General features: G+C 51.8%; 1 protein-coding gene across 6 annotated transcripts in view; it reads left to right on the top strand.

Moving 5' to 3' along the window:
* KDM6B (lysine demethylase 6B) overlaps positions 1-21952 on the top strand; it is a 154848-nt gene that overhangs the window by 102676 nt on the left and 30220 nt on the right. For all 6 annotated transcript variants that reach the window (XM_073654468.1, XM_073654467.1, XM_073654472.1 and 3 more), the window contains one exon: positions 11319-11375. Coding sequence is in view for 2 of the 6 variants with exons in the window: in XM_073654472.1 (XP_073510573.1) it covers positions 11368-11375 (8 nt within the window). In the remaining 4 variants the exon portion in view is untranslated. The remainder of the gene's footprint in view (positions 1-11318; positions 11376-21952) is intronic.

The raw sequence follows: 21952 nt of genomic DNA, 5'->3' as shown, positions 1-21952 counted from the left end.
CCCGTCTGTGTTCTTGTTGCATTTATTCGCTCTTCTGGCTGCCTCCTGCGCACTTTTCTCCATCTTTCGCTCTTCTTCAGGACCTATTCCACACTCTTTTCCGCTTGTCCCGTTTCTCATTCTGTTACTTTTTATCCCTCCTCCTGTGCTCTTTTCTTATTATATTGCTCTTCTGGTCTATTCTACAGTCTTTTTTCACTTTTTTCCCCCCTCCTCTACTTCTTCTGGCCTCCTCTGCTCTTTTTGCCTTTCTTCTGTCTTGGCCTTCTCTGCACACTTCATTCTGTTAATTTTAAGGTACTATTCCCCCTTTCAGTCTTCTGGTTCTTTTTCTTAGTTCCTGCCCTTTCTGGCTATAAATAATGTCTAGCTTTGTGTTTTCTCCCTGTCTTTCATCCCTCACTCTTTCTACTTTTCCCTGCTGGCTTTGTGCACATCTAACTTCCTTCCATATACTTCCCGTTCTTCTCCAGTTCCCACACTCTTCCTCTCTTGGCTTCCTTTGGCCCTTCTTCCTGTGGAGCTTCACGTGCTTCTTTTCCTGTTTGTCTGTGTTTGTATTTTTTGTTCTCCCAATTTTTTTTACTTGGTTGTCCTGCTTATTTATGATTGTATACAGGGGTAATATAGTATATTGGCCCCAATGCCGGTATACGTGGACAGTGTAGTATATAGGAGCCTAATGCCTGTGACAATGTAGTATATCTGGAGCTTAATGGCTGTATACGCGGATAATATAGTATATAGGAGCCTAATGGCTGTATACGCGGATAATATAGTATATCTCGTAGTGTCTGGTGTAATCAGTACCTCTGTTGCCTGGTGTGTACGGTGACATGTACCAGCGGTGCACAGTGTGTGTGTGTGTGTGTACGGTGACATGTACCGGCGGTGCACAGTGTGTGTGTACGGTGACATGTACCGGCGGTGCCCAGTGTGTGTGTACGGTGACATGTACCGGCGGTGCCCAGTGTGTGTGTACGGTGACATGTACCGGCGGTGCCCAGTGTGTGTGGGTACGGTGACATGTACCGGCGGTGCCCAGTGTGTGTGGGTACGGTGACATGTACCGGCGGTGCCCAGTGTGTGTGGGTACGGTGACATGTACCGGCGGTGCCCAGTGTGTGTGGGTACGGTGACATGTACCGGCGGTGCCCAGTGTGTGTGGGTACGGTGACATGTACCGGCGGTGCCCAGTGTGTGTGGGTACGGTGACATGTACCGGCGGTGCCCAGTGTGTGTGGGTACGGTGACATGTACCGGCGGTGCCCAGTGTGTGTGGGTACGGTGACATGTACCGGCGGTGCACAGTGTGTGTGGGTACGGTGACATGTACCGGCGGTGCACAGTGTGTGTGTGTGAGTACGGTGACATGTACCGGCGGTGCACAGTGTGTGTGTGTGGGGGTACGGTGACATGTACCGGCGGCGGTGCACAGTGTGTGTGTGTGGGGGTACGGTGACATGTACCGGCGGCGGTGCACAGTGTGTGTGTGGGTACGGTGACATGTACCGGCGGCGGTGCACAGTGTGTGTGGGTACGGTGACATGTACCGGCGGCGGTGCACAGTGTGTGTGTGTGTGGGTACGGTGACATGTACCGGCGGCGGTGCACAGTGTGTGTGTGTGTGTGGGTACGGTGACATGCACCGGCGGCGGTGCACAGTGTGTGTGTGTGTGGGTACGGTGACATGTACCGGCGGCGGTGCACAGTGTGTGTGTGTGTGGGTACGGTGACATGTACCGGCGGCGGTGCACAGTGTGTGTGTGTGGGTACGGTGACATGTACCGGCGGCGGTGCACAGTGTGTGTGTGTGTGGGTACGGTGACATGTACCGGCGGCGGTGCACAGTGTGTGTGTGTGTGGGTACGGTGACATGTACCGGCGGCGGTGCACAGTGTGTGGGTACGGTGACATGTACCGGCGGCGGTGCACAGTGTGTGGGTACGGTGACATGTACCGGCGGCGGTGCACAGTGTGTGTGTGGGTACGGTGACATGTACCGGCGGCGGTGCACAGTATGTGTGTGTGTGTACGGTGACGTGTACCGGCGGTGCACTGGTGTAATGTATCATATCTGCAGTTTTTCTCCGCTCCGCACATTGTGTGTTCACCATTGCAGGGCGCTGACCTGCCAGCCTTAGTAATACATTATACAACAGTGGTGATGTCATCATTTATTAGTTACAGCCTGGTGAATGATGGGCACAGATGGATCCGTGGTTGGATGTGGAGCCGGGTCGTGGTTGCTGGTGGATGGTAGATTAGTTGCTGGGTAAGATTTGTGGATGAGCATAATCCTTGGTGGGGGGTGAGGACTGAGACCGGGGCGAGGACGGGAGACTGGCCAGCAGATGGGGGACTGTCGGTGCTGTGCACTCTGCTGTGTGTAATGGGAACATCTGCAGCCTCTGTCTGGAGATTGCAGCGACTCTTTCTCAACACTCCCTAAGTGGATTTCTTTGTCTCCTCGCCCTTACCCGAGCTGACACGGAGTCCTCGCCTCCCCCCTCTCGCTCCTCCTCCTCTTCTATCAGCTGTTCATAAATCATTCATACATGCTGGCGACCATCCAGGCGCTGCCGCTGGCCCTTTAAATGGCACGCGGCTGTCACTATTGTATCTTGTGAATATTTAACTTGCTGGTTTAGTGTCTGGCTCAGAAAAAGCACGGATTTACTCCCCGAGATGCGAGCATTTCTCTCCTACAGCAGCGTGATACAGCGAGGAGCTGGGAGTCTCCTCCTCCCCCTGCAGGGTGATGGGAGGAGCTGGGAGTCTCCTCCTCCCCCTGCAGGGTGATGGGAGGAGCTGGGAGTCTCCTCCTCCCCCTGCAGGGTGATGGGAGGAGCTGGGAGTCTCCTCCTCCCCCTGCAGGGTGATGGGAGGAGCTGGGAGTCTCCTCCTCCCCCTGCAGGGTGATGGGAGGAGCTGGGAGTCTCCTCCTCCCCCTGCAGGGTGATGGGAGGAGCTGGGAGTCGCCCCCCCCCCCCCTGCAGGGTGATGGGAGGAGCTGGGAGTCGCCCCCCCCCCCCTGCAGGGTGATGGGAGGAGCTGGGAGTCTCCTTCCCCCCCTTTGCAGGGTGATGGGAGGAGCTGGGAGTCTCCTCCCCCCCTTGCAGGGTGATGGGAGGAGCTGGGAGTCTCCTCCCCCCCTTTGCAGGGTGATGGGAGGAGCTGGGAGTCTCCTCCCTCCCCCTTTGCAGGGTGATGGGAGGAGCTGGGAGTCTCCTCCCCCCCTTTGCAGGGTGATGGGAGGAGCTGGGAGTCTCCTCCCCCCCTTTGCAGGGTGATGGGAGGAGCTGGGAGTCTCCTCCCCCCCTTTGCAGGGTGATGGGAGGAGCTGGGAGTCTCCTCCCCCCCTTTGCAGGGTGATGGGAGGAGCTGGGAGTCTCCTCCCCCCCTTTGCAGGGTGATGGGAGGAGCTGGGAGTCTCCTCCCCCCCTTTGCAGGGTGATGGGAGGAGCTGGGAGTCTCCTCCCCCCCTTTGCAGGGTGATGGGAGGAGCTGGGAGTCTCCTCCCCCCCTTTGCAGGGTGATGGGAGGAGCTGGGAGTCTCCTCCCCCCCTTTGCAGGGTGCTGGGAGTCTCCTCCCCCCCCTTGCAGGGTGATGGGAGGAGCTGGGAGTCTCCTCCCCCCTTGCAGGGTGATGGGAGGAGCTGGGAGTCTCCTTCCCCCTTGCAGGGTGATGGGAGGAGCTGGGAGTCTCCTTCCCCCTTGCAGGGTGATGGGAGGAGCTGGGAGTCTCCTTCCCCCTTGCAGGGTGATGGGAGGAGCTGGGAATCTCCTCCCCCCTCTTGCAGGGTGATGGGAGGAGCTGGGAATCTCCTCCCCCTCTTGCAGGGTGATGGGAGGAGCTGGGAGTCTCCTTCCCCCTTGCAGGGTGATGGGAGGAGCTGGGAATCTCCTCCCCCCTCTTGCAGGGTGATGGGAGGAGCTGGGAATCTCCTCCCCCTCTTGCAGGGTGATGGGAGGAGCTGGGAGTCTCTCCCCCCCCGACCCCCCCCCCTTGCATGGTGATGGGAGGAGCTGGGAGTCCCCCCCCCCTGCCGGGTGATGCGGATGGGAGGAGCTGGGAGTCTCTTCCTGCCCCTGCCGGGTGATGCGGATGGGAGGAGCTGGGAGTCTCTTCCTCCCCCTGCCGGGTGATGCGGATGGGAGGAGCTGGGAGTCTCTTCCTCTCCCTGCCGGGTGATGCGGGTGGGAGGAGCTGGGAGTCTCTTCCTCCCCCTGCCGGGTGATGCGGGTGGGAGGAGCTGGGAGTCTCTTCCTCCCCCTGCCGGGTGATGCGGGTGGGAGGAGCTGGGAGTCGTCGTCCCCCCCCCCTTGTAGGGTAAAACAGGAGGAGCCATAATGTAGTATATAGGAGCCATGTCTCCTCCCCTTGCAGGGTGATCAATAAGAATATTTGCCCCTACTCCACTACGATGTTTGTGGTTAGAACACGTCCGTTGTCCCTGGAGACGCGTTAATGATAACCATCCCCTCGCACCTGTGTTGTGCCCGCTGGGATGCCGTTACATCATGGCGGTGGGCAGGTTGCGGGTTGTTGCATCACGAGCAGTGTGTATAGTGCTGTACCGGGGCAGGCTGAGGTGGAGGTGAATTAGTGTCTGTTAGTGTTTTTACTCGCCATTAATTGTAGTAAATGTTGTTTTGCGGGAGTCTCTGGAGCACCCGTGACGATATTACACACTGTCTAGAGACGGATTGCCCCGTGACCACAGGAGGTCAAACTGAAGGCCCCGATGGCCACCTGAGCCAAGCGTCCAGAAGAAGGCTCCTCTCCTATTACTGGCCCGTGTAAACATGGCGTTTTGCTTGTTCGGTGGCTGATCAGATCACTCACGCAGGCACTAAAATCATCGACTAGTATCCAACACTGGACCACAAGACCTAGTACCCATTTCACTGCAGCTTGGGTTCTCCCATGGGGGTCCTGGGCTCAAATCCCACCAAGAACAACATCTGCAAGGAGTTTGTATGTTCTCCCCGTGTCTGCGTGGGTTTCCTCCGGGTTCTCTGGTTTCCTCCCACACTCCAAAGACCATACTGATAGGGGACTTAGATTGTGAGCCCCAATGGGGACAGCGATGCTGATGACTGTAAAGCGCTGGGGAATTAATGGCGCTATATAAATGAGTAAAATAACTTTCAAAAGTGATCACGAAAAGTTACACAATCTGCCAAAGATGGTCTAATCTCCACACCCGATAATAAATGCCCATTCGCTCCGTCCGACGGCCACTGTGGATGCGTCACAGATCCTGGTCACGCCACCGTGTAATGAGGTTGTCCGTTAAAATCGGGTTATCCTCGGGATGGGTGATAAGCTACTGATCAGTGGGGTCTAACCACTGACAACCTTCCCAATCATGAAACTTCTAACCCCCGTTAAAAAATGGAGTGTCAATTCGCCTACCCGCCCGAACACTGTTCCGTCCATTTAGGGGGGGGGGGGGTATTCACAATTTTGGAACTTATCGTCTATCTACGAGATGTGGGGTGGGGGGGGGTCTTTCCGATCGCTGAGACCCCCACCGATCCCGTTCCTCGTGTGACTGGATCTGTGGCCGACTTCTTGTTGCCGCTATTCATTCTTAATGGGACCACCAGAAATGGCCGAGCGCAGTGACCTCTAGTGGTCACACTCAACAGCTCCATTCACACAGGGCTCTTCGGAGACCCGGTTGTCGGGATGAGTGGGTAGCCTGGTTGTCAGATCCCCCCCCACTGATCAAGAAATTATCCCCCTATGTCGTGGATAGAGCGATGAATCCCCCTTTAAGTAAACCCCCCCCCCCCACCTATATGGATGGGAAAACCTATCCATATATTACTGGGGGTGCCCGCACTGATCAGCTGTCTGCTGGTGGCACCGCTTCGGTATGGTGGCCGTGACTGGTACTACAAGCGAACAGGACTGAGCTTGCAGTACCAGTAACGACCACTACACGGCGTCCAGAACTGTGCCACCCCGTGGCCCCTTTTTCCAGTCGATCAGTAGGGTCTCCGGGAGTTGGACCCCATGAGGAGCCTTAAGCCCTGCTCACCTCCGCATCCGTGACAAAAGTCTCTGAAGTGTTTTTTTTTTTTATCCTACGTTGCTCAATTTGACAGAAAAAAATGTCACACAACCTAAAATACCGGCAGCGCAACAAGATGGCGGAAGCTTTATTACCTCAGAAACATTGAAGGCAGTTTTCTAATAATGAAACGGAGTAGAAATAGCGGCTGTTACATGATACAATATGGCTACCTGGGTGCACGGCGGCCGTGCTGCCGCCTCCGCCGAATTCTGTGAGGTAAATGACAAAAAAAAAGCTCAATTCAAAGGAGAAGGGGCGGAGCTGCCCACCACAGCCAATCAGATCGCAGGCCTTATCTTCCAGTCATGCTTACAACAGTTGAGCTGTAACCTGATTGGTCCAAATGGGCAACACCATTGTCTTTGATTCTTGCACCCCCCCTGTTAACCATAATGGGACATCCACAATATGGCTGCAGTCCGGTCCGGCCATGGCAACCAATCAGGATGCAGGTTTCATCTTACAATTTGCCTCAATAGTGTAAGAGCTGGAATCTGATTGGTTGGTTGATATGGGGCAAACCAATATTTTTTTTTGGGAAGATACTTTTTATGAACCCTCTCCCCTGTGCAGTGTGTTGTGACGCCCCAGTTATGTGTTTATAGTACAGATGGCGACGGATGTGCTGCGTGAATCAGACACAATAATGGCGTCGTATAACCTAATATCAAGCGTAGTTTAGCCTAGGTGCTCAGAAACTGGCTTTAACCTCAGAAGCGCAAGTGATGGCGGATACACTTCCCCCAGCAATTTTGGGGTTGGAGCGCCTAATGTCCCCACTTTGTCTCCCAACCCCCGCCAGGCTTTGTGCTGCCCCCCTCCCCCCCTTTTGGGGTTGGAGTGCCTGCTGCCCCACCTCCTGCTTTTGGGATTAGGGTGGAGCGCCTTTTGGCCACCCCTGCATTTTGGGTTGGAGTGCCTACCGGGCCCCTGTTTTTCGGTTTGTCGTGCCTTTTCAAGGCCCCCCCCCCACATCTCCTGCTTTTGGGGTTTGGGGCGCTTGCCGCCGCCACCCTTTTCTGCTTTTGCGGTTGGAGCGCCTTTTGGCCACCCACGCTTTTTGGGGTCTGAGCGTCTGCCGCCCCCTTACCCTCTTTTGTGGTTGCAGTGCCTATTCATGCCCCCCCATTCCCTCCACTGTTGAGGTTGCAGTGCCAGCCGCTCACATCCACCTTCTTTTGGGGTTGGAGTGCCTGTCACCCCCTTCCCCTTTTTTGGGCTTGAAGTCCCTGCCCCCAGGGTTGCAGTGTCTTTTGGTCACCTCTGCTTTTGGGATTGGCGCGCCTGTTGGCCCTCTGCATTTGGGGTTGGCGCACCTTTTGGCCACCCCCTACAACCTTTTTATTCTTTTTGAAGTAAAACATTACCATGTTGGTGCTAAAAGGTTTTCAGTTTTGCAACTTACAATTTTTAAATCCTAAAAAATAAATAAAATCTTCCACCATTTTTAACAATCGCTGTGAAGATTTTCCTCTAGGATTTATGCCACGGGTGTTCCTAAGCCAACCTGTCACATGTGAGCGCTGGGCCCGCTTCCCATGGTAGACAGATGACACCCACAGGTGTCTTGTGTTCTTATAGTCGAAGTCAGTCGCACTCCCACCACCCCGCCAGTTTACCAGCTGCTTCCAATTTTGGATGGCTACCAAAAAAAAAATAAGCGTGGCCGTATTAGTTTTGCAGGTGTCCGGGAGCGGACCGTCCAGCGTGATCTCTACTAGTCCATCTTTTTGTCGCTTGTACAATGTTCTGCCTTCTTTGGGAAATTTTCTTATTAAGTTATCGAATTATACGGCCATGTATCCACCCGTCTAAGGGGCTATCTAGCGTTAAACTGTAATGGATGCACCCATGTTAAAATCCATCACCTCCGGCTGGTCAGGAGGTGATAGAAAAAAATTTGTGCAAATTTCCTTTTTTTTTTTTTTTTTAATTTCTTACGTATCCTAGAGTTCCTTTTTAATCTGGCATTAAAGATTTCGGATTATTCAATAAATAAATAAATAAATAATGCAAATTATCAGATCCCAGAATGGATCCATTTTCATTTTTTTCTTTTTTTTTTTTTGAGGTGGGGGGAGGGGAGTTGGTTTTCAGTCGCATCGTGTCTTGATTGACTCGTTCCGTTAAATTTGTAGTGTCTGGAATTTCAGTATTTAATTTTATTTTTTAGGTGAAAATTCAATACATTAGTGATATAAGGGACACTGGGCACATTAGCATATTGTTCTCGTATAGGCATTGCGCAGAATTTTGTGAGGCTGACTTCATACCATGGACGCGGTTTTACCCCATTATTTTGGCCACCAGGCGCGAACGACCTTTTTGACTAAGTATAATAGGTACTTGTATTACTAATTCGGTAGCACAATTGGGCTGCGACTTGCAGGCGTTATACAGATGTAAAAAAAAAAATGCACTAGTGTGACAGTAGCCTTTGTACGGCTGTAGCACAGTTTTTACAACCATTTCGAATTCCAGCAAAAAAGTAAAATAAAAATAAGAAAATAAATGACAATGAACCCTAACCATCTAAATTGAGGGGGAGGGGTATATATTTTGGAATGCTGCGAAATGTTAGGTCACCACCTTGACATGAGTCGCCATTTTAACCATGACTTGTTTTCCTCTTCGTTCTTGGTCAAATCTTTCAAAAGTTGGGATTAAAGAGGTTTTCTGGTTTTGGAAATGCCCACCCCCGTCACCGTTTGTTTTAAGAGAACAAAACCATGTTCTTTATTCACCCTCCACAGGTCCGCAGAGTCTCCACCGCTGCTCACGGTGTTTGTTATTGTCAGCAGCGCTGGCGTCACATTCACGGCAAGGCAGCCAATAAGGGAGATCTGAGTCCAGTGATTGGCTGCAGCGCTGTCGACGCAACGTCAGAGCTGCAGACAATAACAGACATCGGGAGCAGCTGTGTAGACTCTGCACTGGACCTGGGGAGGGTGAGTAAAGAAAGACTTAAAAATCCTCTTCGTTGGAGGTTTGTTTTATTTTTTTTCCTTTTGGCGCTGTTCCTTTTTTTCTTTTTAATGTAGTATTGCTCAACAGGTTCCTTTTGTGGAAAAGGGGCAACGAGTGCCATGTACAGCACCTCAACCCAGCCCTGAGGAAAAGACCCGATCATCTGCAGGTCTTATCCTGGGACTTGGCAGCACTCCTCACCCTCAACTGAGCTGAGAACTTTACATTACTCCTCCATGCGCTTGCCCCTGCTTTACCTCTGGGCCGCGGTCTTAGGCAGCTTAGACGAGCGAGAGAGGGCATTCCATGGGCTAAAGTAACGCTAATATTTGGTTTTTGGCCTAATAAGGGCTCCGTTGATTGACGCAGTAGGTAATGTCTGCTGAATTCCAAAAGTTGTTTTGGTATTGTAGGGGGTGGCGGTGGGGGTAAATGGTAGGGGGCAGCATTATTACTCTGGTGGGCATCTTTATAATAGTAAGTAGGTTTTACTGCCTGTAGAGGAAAGACCTGATGCCAATTTTCTTTTTTTTTGGGAGGGGGCTGCACATAAAAAAAAATAAATAAATTTGCAATTCGATGGCAACTTTTTTCTTTTACTCAAACCCCCAAGAACATGTTGGACTGTTTAGATTCTTGGTCAATCATAAAGTCCGCCATATACATAAGATGGCTGTCAGACAAACGATGGTTCGGTTCTCCCATACACTTAACGCCTGCATGCCTGTTCTGCTGCCAGGCGTGTCCGAGAGTGCAAAAGGATCGGAGATCTGAAATCGGACATGCAAGATCTTTAACACACCTATAACCAATTGTCTGTGGCCTCCGTACACCTTAAACTCTCGGCCGAACCCGTCTGGTTCAGCTGGCATTAGTGTTGTGTATGGGTAGACTTAAAGGAAGATTCTCATCTCCATGAACTGATCCCAATATGTATTAGATGTAATAATATTGACAAATACCTCCAATTAGGAATGTAGTATAGTTCTTCTGATTAGCTATTTTTCTTTCCTCATGTGCAGGGCATTGCAGTAGCTTAGGTATCCATGGTTTCGACCATAGCTAGTGGTCGTAACCATGGATACCTAAGCTACTGCAATGGTCTGCACATGAGGAAAGAAACATAGCTAATCAAAAGAACTATACTACATTCCTAATTGGAGCTATTTGCTAATATTACACCTACTACGTATTGGGATACGATCTTGGAGGTGGGAATACCCCTTTTAAGAAAAGCTGGCAATACATATTAAAGACTATCTCTCCCAACACCCATATACGCGAGTGTTCAGTTAGGCCAAGCTTTCGTGTATTTTGAAGGGAGTGAGAGCACAATGTCTCTTTCAGACACCATTGAAAACAAAAAGGTCGGCCATTAAAATTCCAAATTCCCTTCTCTTCCCTGACATAATTGTCGGGAGGTCCCCGTCCCCGCCGGTCTCGCCGGTCCCCTAAGTTCTGCTGACTTTCATCTAATGTGTATAGGGATCTGAACAGTCAAAAAAGATCCAACATGGCCTTGTAGGTGATCTTTTCACAGCCTATCATAATGCATGTGGGCAACTTTAGAAACCCCTTTTGAGTAAATGTTTCTCTTGCAGATGGTCAATGTCTAAATAAAGTTTATTGAAAAAGCTTTGGAACTTCGAAGTTGTCACGAGGCTATAGTGACCTTAGTAACCTATAAAGTCCAGCAGGACTGTGGTTGCTATGGGTAACTAGGCCTAGTTTCCTGATTCCCACTGTGGTCTCTTCAACAAACTTTATGTAAACTAACACACAGAACACTTTTTTTCAGGGGGAAGAATAATTTATATAATTTTTATTTATTTTTTTTCAACAAAGTGGACAAATGCTGTTTTTGTCTTTTTCGGGGTTTTTTTTTCCTAGACTTATGAGAATAGTCAGTTATTTAGTGTTAAAAATGTTATTGGCAGAATTTGTCCCCTTTGTTGAAACTGTTAAAATGTTCTGCTTTTGTCTCATTTCTAGCAGGAGAAAATCCTTGAAGCTTTGACTCTGGTATCTTATTGACACTGGCCCTTGTGGCTTTCTGTTGTAGTGGAACTACTAGTCCCAGCATTCACTGACAGCTGGAAGCTGCAAGATTTCTGCCCGTGTCGTATTATATTTTGTATATTGTGTTTTTGGTTTCTTCTAGCACTGACCCCCACGCACTGCGACCATCACGACTTTTGCTCTCACTCGCACTCACTCCGCTGATGTCTTTTCCTCCACTAATCCTGTTTGTTTTGTCTTCAGGGTCCGTCGTGCGCTCCGCTTTGATATCAAATCTGGCCCTTCGCCTTCGATGACACGGTAAGTTTGATGCATTCATGTTGGATCCTGTTTTATGTGATAAAATGTATTCAAGTGAAAATTCAATATAGACCTTAGACCAAAACCTCAAGTATACGGACCCCGTACGAAACCCCTGCCATACAGAACCCAAACCACACTTCCCATGTATACAGATCCCAAAGTAGGCTCTGTTATCTATATAGATCCAAGATTAGACCTCCCCTCCACTCATTGTTATAGATTCCAGACTAGACCTTCCCTAAGTGCCCATCTAGCCTGGGTCTAGAGTGGACCCTCCCCCCTTCCTGCCCATCTAGCCTGGGTCTAGAGTGGACCCTCCCCCCTTCCTGCCCATCTAGCCTGGGTCTAGAGTGGACCCTCCCCCCTTCCTGCCCATCTAGCCTGGGTTTAGAGTGGACCCTCCCCCCTTCCTGCCCATCTAGCCTGGGTTTAGAGTGGACCCTCCCCCCTTCCTGCCCATCTAGCCTGGGTCTAGAGTGGACCCTCCCCCCTTCCTGCCCATCTAGCCTGGGTCTAGAGTGGACCCTCCCCCTTCCTGCCCATCTAGCCTGGGTCTAGAGTGGACCCTCCCCCCTTCCTGCCCATCTAGCCTGGGTCTAGAGTGGACCCTCCCCCCTTCCTGCCCATCTAGCCTGGGTCTAGAGTGGACCCTCCCCCCTTCCTGCCCATCTAGCCTGGGTCTAGAGTGGACCCTCCCCCCTTCCTGCCCATCTAGCCTGGGTCTAGAGTGGACCCTCCCCCCTTCCTGCCCATCTAGCCTGGGTCTAGAGTGGACCCTCCCCCCTTCCTGCCCATCTAGCCTGGGTCTAGAGTGGACCCTCCCCCCTTCCTGCCCATCTAGCCTGGGTCTAGAGTGGACCCTCCCCCCTTCCTGCCCATCTAGCCTGGGTCTAGAGTGGACCCTCCCCCCTTCCTGCCCATCTAGCCTGGGTCTAGAGTGGACCCTCCCCCCTTCCTGCCCATCTAGCCTGGGTCTAGAGTGGACCCTCCCCCCTTCCTGCCCATCTAGCCTGGGTCTAGAGTGGACCCTCCCCCCTTCCTGCCCATCTAGCCTGGGTCTAGAGTGGACCCTCCCCCCTTCCTGCCCATCTAGCCTGGGTCTAGAGTGGACCCTCCCCCCTTCCTGCCCATCTAGCCTGGGTCTAGAGTGGACCCTCCCCCCTTCCTGCCCATCTAGCCTGGGTCTAGAGTGGACCCTCCCCCCTTCCTGCCCATCTAGCCTGGGTCTAGAGTGGACCCTCCCCCCTTCCTGCCCATCTAGCCTGGGTCTAGAGTGGACCCTCCCCCCTTCCTGCCCATCTAGCCTGGGTCTAGAGTGGACCCTCCCCCCTTCCTGCCCATCTAGCCTGGGTCTAGAGTGGACCCTCCCCCCTTCCTGCCCATCTAGCCTGGGTCTAGAGTGGACCCTCCCCCCTTCCTGCCCATCTAGCCTGGGTCTAGAGTGGACCCTCCCCCCTTCCTGCCCATCTAGCCTGGGTCTAGAGTGGACCCTCCCCCCTTCCTGCCCATCTAGCCTGGGTCTAGAGTGGACCCTCCCCCCTTCCTGCCCATCTAGCCTGGGTCTAGAGTGGACCCTCCCCCCTTCCTGCCCATCTAGCCTGGGTCTAGAGTGGACCCTCCCCCCTTCCTGCCCATCTAGCCTGGGTCTAGAGTGGACCCTCCCCCCTTCCTGCCCATCTAGCCTGGGTCTAGAGTGGACCCTCCCCCCTTCCTGCCCATCTAGCCTGGGTCTAGAGTGGACCCTCCCCCCTTCCTGCCCATCTAGCCTGGGTCTAGAGTGGACCCTCCCCCCTTCCTGCCCATCTAGCCTGGGTCTAGAGTGGACCCTCCCCCCTTCCTGCCCATCTAGCCTGGGTCTAGAGTGGACCCTCCCCCCTTCCTGCCCATCTAGCCTGGGTCTAGAGTGGACCCTCCCCCCTTCCTGCCCATCTAGCCTGGGTCTAGAGTGGACCCTCCCCCCTTCCTGCCCATCTAGCCTGGGTCTAGAGTGGACCCTCCCCCCTTCCTGCCCATCTAGCCTGGGTCTAGAGTGGACCCTCCCCCCCCCCCCCCCCCCCTTCCTGCCCATCTAGCCTGGGTCTAGAGTGGACCCTCCCCCCCCCCCCCCTTCCTGCCCATCTAGCCTGGGTCTAGAGTGGACCCCCCCCCCCCTTCCTGCCCATCTAGCCTGGGTCTAGAGTGGACCCCCCCCCCCCTTCCTGCCCATCTAGCCTGGGTCTAGAGTGGACCCTCCCCCCCCCCTTCCTGCCCATCTAGCCTGGGTCTAGAGTGGACCCTCCCCCCTTCCTGCCCATCTAGCCTGGGTCTAGAGTGGACCCTCCCCCCTTCCTGCCCATCTAGCCTGGGTCTAGACTGGACCCTCCCCCCCCCTTCCTGCCCATCTAGCCTGGGTCTAGAGTGGACCCTCCCCCCTTCCTGCCCATCTAGCCTGGGTCTAGAGTGGACCCTCCCCCCTTCCTGCCCATCTAGCCTGGGTCTAGAGTGGACCCTCCCCCCCCCCCCCCCCCTTCCTGCCCATCTAGCCTGGGTCTAGAGTGGACCCCCCCCCCCCCCCTTCCTGCCCATCTAGCCTGGGTCTAGACTGGACCCCCCCCCCCCCCCCCTCCTGCCCATCTATCATGATCCTGGACTGAGCCTTCCCGCCCATCTATACTGAACATGGACTGGGACCCCCCCCCCCCTTCTTTTCTGCCCATCTAGACTGGGACCCTTCCCCCGTGCTGCCCAGCTGTCCTGGGCCTCGACTGGACCCTTTCCCCGTGCTGTCCTGGGCCTCGACTGGACCCTTTCCCCGTGCTGTCCTGGGCCACGACTGGACCCTTTCCCCGTGCTGTCCTGGGCCACGACTGGACCCTTTCCCCGTGCTGTCCTGGGCCACGACTGGACCCTTTCCCCGTGCTGTCCTGGGCCACGACTGGACCCTTTCCCCGTGCTGTCCTGGGCCACGACTGGACCCTTTCCCCGTGCTGTCCTGGGCCACGACTGGACCCTTTCCCCGTGCTGTCCTGGGCCACGACTGGACCCTTCCCCCCCCCCCGTGCTGTCCTGGGCCACGACTGGACCCTTCCCCCCCCCCCCCCCCCCCCCCGTGCCGCCCAGCTGTCCTGGGCCACGACTGGACCCTTCCCCCCCCCCCCGTGCCGCCCAGCTGTCCTGGGCCACGACTGGACCCTTCCCCCCCCCCCGTGCTGTCCTGGGCCACGACTGGACCCTTCCCCCCCCCCCCCCCCCCCCCGTGCCGCCCAGCTGTCCTGGGCCACGACTGGACCCTTCCCCCCCCCCCGTGCCGCCCAGCTGTCCTGGGCCACGACTGGACCCTTCCCCCCCCCCCCCCACATGCCGCCCAGCTGTCCTGGGCCACGACTGGACCCCACCGCCACCCCCCGTGCCGCCCAGCTGTCCTGGGCCATGACTGGACCCCCCCCCCCCCCCCGTGCCGCCCAGCTGTCCTGGGCCACGACTGGACCCCCCCCCCCCGTGCCACCCAGCTGTCCTGGGCCTAGACTTGACCCTTCCCTCATGCTGCCCAGCTGTCCTGGGCCTAGACTTGACCCTTCCCTCATGCCGTCCTGGGCCAAGACTGGACCCAGACTGGACCCTTCCCCCGTGCCGCCCAACTGTCGTGGGCCTAGACTGGACCGTTTCCCCATTAGCTGAACTCCAGTCAAAAATTCAGTTGTAACTACAACAAAAATCATTCTTCCAGCCATAAATCGCACTCCTAGGTATCCAGGAAGCTGAGATATGGGAGCTTTTTGGTTCCGAATTGATGTTTTGTGGTCAACACTTTACTAAATGTCTTCCTCCAAGCCATGCCGACAAGAAGCTGAGATATGAGCTGGTGTTGGTTAGGTCCTCGCACTGTGGAGCCACATTGGCTGTGCTTGGCCTAGCTGTGGCATTTTGTTCACTGGTAGGAGAAACATCACTGATGGTCCAGGTAATCTGTGTCCCCTACGTGATAGACTGCAAAGGACGGGTGGCAAATGAATTTCTAGAGGGTACCCAACCCAACAGCTCCTTGTATCTCAGCTTCTTAAAGTCTCTTATGGATCAGATTGACCCTAATATAAATCTGTGTGGGATAATGTCTGATACCCGTAACGATTTTGCACTGACTGCCCGTTGTGTTATCTGCGGTGCGTTTCCGCTCGGTGAGTCCTTCTGCGTTCTGGCGGATTCCCATTTACCTGTACGATTCCAAGCTCTCGTCCAGCATCCTGGAAATTTCCTGGGCATGCGTTACAGGAAAAGAGCCACAAAGGTTACGTCATTTGCAGTCCGCCCTGGTAGTGATGAGCCATCAGATGTACTGGGCACGACTAAGTGCCATCTGGGGAGCCCACATCTATTTAGTGCTACATACCTTTTTAAGGAGTCTTCTCGGCCAGTTTGAAGCTTTTAAGATGGCTTTTACCCCTAAAGACCTGCTCCAAAATGGTTGTCCATAACAAGTTAAAAGGGTTATCCCGAAATGTAAAGGTTGTCCCCGGTATATATAAAATAGGAGGATAATTTACCAATTGTTAGGGGTCCAGCTGTTGTGTGACCCAGCGGTCCTGAGACTAGAACCTGGGAACAGGCCCATCTTGAACATTCATGGTCTATGGGACTGCTGGAAATAGACCGAGCGCTATCCAGACAATGATTGGTGCGGCAGTTAAACAGGTATTCCCATCCCAATATGTAGTAGTAATAATATTGACCAATACCTCCAATTAGAAATGTAGTGTAGTTCTGTCAAGCTATGTCACTTACCCAATGTGCAGGGCATTGCAGTAGCTTTAGGTAGCCATGGTTATGACTATTAGCAACTAACTGTCACTATATGAGTGGTTGTAACCATGGATACCTGTTACTGCAATGCCCTGCACATGGGGTAAGCAACATAGCTTATCAGAAAAACTATACTACATTTCTAATTGGGGGTATATGCTAATATTTTTACACCTACTACATATTGAGATAGGATATTGGAGATGGGAATACCCTTTTAAGCCTGCGCAACTCCATTCCTTTCAAGGTCATCTTGTTCCTGGGTCCTAGTCTGAGGATTTCTGGGGTCCCACCGGCTGGACCCTTAACGATTGGTAAATTATCCTACTACCTAGGAGGCCATCCCTTTTTAAAAAGTGATCGTAATCTGTCGGACTATTGAAGTAGACTTTTCGTTTCACATATTTGCCGAAGACTTTCCAAGAGGGAAGGAGAAGTTCTCGATCTCTTACTGTCCAGAAGACCCGCTCCGAAATGGAGCATTCTTTCCTATGTTGCCCCCATGTATTGGTTGTTCTAGTTGTTGGCGCAAGAGGGTATAATCCACGACTGTATATTCACCTTCTAGCGGTGTGAGGGTTGGTCTTCAATGTTGGTCCTACAATGGTGGTTTTCATGTTTGTTCTAGTTCTTGCCCCTCTGTGCAATATATAGAGTACATGATAGACCAATGACCTATTCGGATGTCTTTAATATTTCATTAGGGTAACAAATAACACCCCACAAGGCCTAAATAAGGCAGAACATGAATGTGTAAAGAAGTCCCATCCCACAGGTCTATGATCTGACCTGAGCTGGCCCGAATGCCATTGTAAGAATTCTTCCATATTTGGTGGAAATTGCAGGCCTTCAGTGATGTGGATCAAGTGGTGACAATTAGGATTGACACAGACTTCAACTAGATTAAAATAATGAAGGATTCAAGATATCTTTAGCTCATAGTCTAAGGCTGTGTGCCCACTATGCGTTTTGTAAGCAATTCCGCTGCAGAAACGCTTGAAAAAAACGCTTGGTAGAAGGTCTGCCATGTTCCCCAATGATAATCCGCATGTGCTGTGCACATGATGCGGAAATATCCGCTGCGAATTACCATTGCGGAAAAACCCGCAGCACTATTATTCTGTATAATCGCGGTGTTTTCGGCGCCATTGATTTGCATTGAATCGCATAATATCCGCATGACTACATGTGCACAGGCGGATATTATGCGATTCAATGTGCGGATGGTACCCGGGTCTGGAGAAGAGGAGACTCTCATCCACACCTGGGTACCATAGTACCTGTAAAAAAAAGAATTAAAATAAAAAAATATACACTTACACTTACCTTCTGATGTCCCCCGGTCTCCATACCGATCCGTCCTGGCTTCCCGGCAGCTCGCGATGGTCTAAAAGGACCTGCCATGACGTCATTTGGACGCTTAGCCTTACAGTGGCATGTAAAAGTTTGGGCGCCCCTGGTCAAAATTTCTGCTATTGTGAACACTTAGGCAAGTTGAAGATGAAATGATCTCTAAAAGGCCTAAAGTTAAAGATGACACTTCCTTTTATATTTTAGGGGGAAAAAATATATATATTAAATAAAATATATAATGATTGTAATTTTTCACATTTTAAAAATTACAAAAAGGAAAATGGGCCGATGCAAAAGTTTGGGCACCCTTGGAGATTTGTGTGTGTGCACAGATAACTTTGACCAAGGTTTTAGACCTTAATTCACCTGTTAGGGTTATGGCCTGTTCACGATCATCGTTAGGAAAATATCCCAGCTTTATAAAAACCTATCTGCCTCGAACCTTGTGCCAAAAACCGGCAGCCATGGGTTCTTCTAAGCAGCTGCTGAGCACTCTGAAAATGGTGGAGGCCACAAAGCAGGAGGAGGCTATAAGAAGATACCAAAGCGTTTTCAAGTTTCCCTTTCCTCAGTTCAAAATGTAATTAAGAAATGGTTGTTACCAGGAACAGCGGAGGTCAAGAGAAGGTCTGGAAAACCAAGCAAAATTTCAGTGAGAGCTGCTCCTAGTATTGCTAGAGAGGCAAATCAGAAATACCACTTGACTGGAAAAGACGTTCAGAAAGATTTAGCAGACTCTGGAGTTGTGGTACATTGTTCTACTGTTCAGAGACACCTGCACAAATATGGCCTTCATGGAAGAGTCATCAGAAGAAAACCTCTTGTGTGTCCTCACCATAAAATTCAGCGTCAGATGTATGCAAAAGAACATCTAAACAAGCCTGAGGCATTCTGGAAACAAGTCCTGTGGACCAATGAGGATAAAATACAACTCTTTGGCCACAATGATCAAAGGTATGCATGGAGAAAAAAGGGCACAGAATTTCAGGAAAAGAACATCCCGCCATCCATTAAGCATGGGGGAGGATCAATCATGTATTGGGGTTGTGTTGTAGCCAATGGGACGGGGAACATTTCACGGGTAGAGAGAAGAATAGATTCAGGGAAATTTCAACAAATTATTGATGCAAACATAACACTATCTGTAAAAAAGCTGAATTTGAGAAGAGGATTCTACAAATGGATAATGATCCTAAACACACATCAAAATCCACAATAGACGACCTGAAAAGGCGCAAGCTGAAGGTTTTACAATGGCCCTCAGTGTCCCCTGATCTGAACATCATTGAAAATCTGTGGCTAGTCCTCAAAACAGCAGAGCATGCAAGACTCTCCAGGAATCTCACAGAACTGGAGGAATTCTCCAAGGAAGAATGGATGAAAATCCCTCAAACAAGAACTGAAAGACTCTTGTCTGGCTACAAAAAGCATTTACAAGCTGTGATACTTTCAAAAGGGGGGGGCGCTACAAGGTACTAATCATGCAGGGTGCCCAAACTTTTGCATCGGCCCATTTTCCTCTTTTTAAAAATAACAATGTAAAAAATGAGGTGTGTGGGTGACCCAAACTTTTACATGCCACTGTATGTGTATCGTGTTTACCTTTTTACCTACCTTACTTCAGTCTTTCCTTGGCATGGTCAATGTCAAGAAACCGAAAACTGGAATATCACCAGGATGAGCTTTTATTGAGATTGCTGAAAGGCAGGGCCGGCTCCAGGTTTTTCTGGGCCCCGGGCGAAAGAGTCTCAGTGGCCCCTTTTAACACATACACGATTCATGATGCACAGATACGGCGGAGAAATAAATAAATAAATATATATATAATTTATTTATTTATTACACATGGCCCAGCCTGCCCCCTCATCCTTCACATACGCAGACATATGCACACGCACACACGGTACGCAGACATAGGCGCGCGCACACACGGTACGCAGACATATGTACACATACAGACATACACATAGATAAAACAGACAAATATATATACACAGTCATATACACTGACATTCACATACATGCACTCACACAGACCCATTAGTAATATTTTTAATATGGGGATTGGGGAAGCCTCACTCACCTGTCCCCGGTCCAGTGTCCTGTCCAGCAGCTCCTCGGGTATGGGGCTGTGCAGGGCCCCCGGCGTGTCACAGACTTCATGGCCCTGGAACATCAGAGGAGCCCAGTTGCGGTCGGGTCCGGGCCCCTCCCGCCCATCTGTGCAGGACCTCCGCTCCGACTGTGTTTGATTGCCGGCACTCCCCCAGACATGGCCACGCGCTGTGCGGCTGTGTCTCCTAGTAATGACGCGGCAGGAGCGACACACAAGCACAATTAAAGGTGCAGTGCCGTCGACCCTGCCGTGTCATTACTAGCAGACACAGCCGGACAGCGCGCGGCCATGTCTGGGGGAAGTGCCGGCAATCAAGCAGCGCCTGCGTCCCTGAACAGGTGCCGAGGAAGCGGCCAGGGCCCCGACAGTGAGTGGGCGGGTGGGTGTGTGGGCCCGGCCCCGACAGTGTGTGGGCGGGTGGGTGTGTGGGCCCGGCCCCGACAGTGAGTGGGCGGGTGGGTGTGTGGGCCCGGGCCCCGACAGTGAGTGGGCGGCTGGGCCCCTCTGATTTTCCAGGGCCCCGGCACTTGCCCAGGTACGCCGGGTGCTGACGCCGGCCCTGCTGAAAGGGCTGACCAGTCACAAGGGGGAGAGGCTCTTGTCACGGGCAATTCTGATTGGTAGATTGAACTAAAGGGCGCAACTAAACCCCACACCTCTCCCTACCCCCCAACCCAGAGTTATTTGGGCATCTGTAAATATAAAGGGTTTATCCTGGAAATTTAGGTCCTCTTAAGGACCCTCGAAAGCTTCAAGCAGATAATTTTAGATTTGTGATTGGTCCTCTGTATATTAAAGGGGTATTCCTATCCCAATATGTAGTAAGTGTAAGAATATTGGCAAATACCATCCATTAGAAATGTAGTATAGTTCTTCTGATTAGCTATGCCTCTTTCCTGATGGGCATTGCAGTAGCTTTAGGTATCCATGGTTATGACTACGAACAACTAACTGTCACTATATGATTGGTTGTAACCATGGATACCTAAGCTACTGCAATGCCCTGCACATGAGGTAAGCGACTTAGCTTATCAGAAAAACTATACTACATTTCTAATTGGGGGTATATGCTAATATTATTACACCTACTACATATTGGGATAGGATCTTGGAGATGGGAATACCTCTTTTAGGGTTACTCTTATAACTTTACTTGTGCTTCCACCCGAGTTGGTCAGGTATGCGCTACGTCACACGTATGTGCGACACTTCTCGTAGACTTGTGAAAGTTTTAATGCAAAGGAGAAGTGTTTGTACTGTGGGTTTCTGAGAAAAAAAAGAAGTCACCGCTGTTATGGGAAAAGGGGGGTTGATGCTCTGCGGCAGAGACAGACGCTCTGCAGGTTTCTTGGAAAAAAAAAAACAACAATCTCCTCGTCAACTGTATGGGGCAAACCCCTATTTTAGGACAACCTCTAAACCTTCCTATGACTCTTCAAAATCTAGTGCTGTCTATAGTAGCCATGTGGGGGGGGCAAAAAAAACAAAACAAAAGTTCCCGTCTTAGTCACAGCTTTCCCTCGGATATTATTTCGGGGGAGACTGCCGTGGGACTATTTATAATCATAGCTATTTTTGTTGCAGCCAAGTTTTTTTTTTTATTTTGGGAATAGTGATCCGTTCGGGTCGTGACGTTGCGTTACGACTGGATGACGGTTTCGCCCTCGTACGCCCCCTCTGTGGCGGAGAGAAGGGGGAACAGAATGTCTCGCCTCTCACGGTGCAGACGGTGTACCGTGATCTCATGTGTCGCAAATAGATATGTCCATACTGGGCTTATCTCCACGTAACACGAGCGTAAAATACACCTCCGAGCCCCCCGCTTCCTAAACATCTGCCCCCCTACTCTTCTTTCTATTCCCCCCACCCCCTGTAAACTGTTGCCTGTCTCGGTTCTCTTTCAGCGTATCCCTCTACTTCTTCCTGTCTTTCTTTGTCTACCCCTCCAGTACTATCTCACGTTTCCTCCTCCCCAAATTCGGCCCCCAACTCGTGCTGGTCCCCTCGTGTCACTCCCCACCTAAGCCTCTCGCCCCCCTATCTTCTGCTTGCTTTTCTCTCAGAAACTTCTTGCTGCCGCTCTCCCTCCTCCCACATCTGTCTCTTTCCACGCTCTCCCCCCTCCATTCTTTCTTTTCCTCGCTCTCCTTTGTCTCTCTCCCCTCTCGTCCCTTCCTCTGTTTCTCTGATGTCACTTCCTTCCCCCTCTTCTAACTCCCGGAGTCTTCTCATCTCTGACTGTATTTATGGAGGTGACATCCGTCCCCCTAGTCACAAGCCCCCAACGTCTTCGTCATTCGTTCAGACACCTGCCTACACTAGGGTCCGG

The sequence above is a fragment of the Phyllobates terribilis genome, unplaced genomic scaffold (genome assembly GCF_046119375.1).
Source record: "Phyllobates terribilis strain yellow unplaced genomic scaffold, ASM4611937v1 Scaffold_11__3_contigs__length_659146591, whole genome shotgun sequence".
Taxonomy (NCBI): Eukaryota; Metazoa; Chordata; class Amphibia; order Anura; family Dendrobatidae; genus Phyllobates; species Phyllobates terribilis.
The sequence above is the reverse complement of the archived record's forward strand: the minus strand, read 5'-3'. Positions and strand labels throughout refer to the sequence as shown.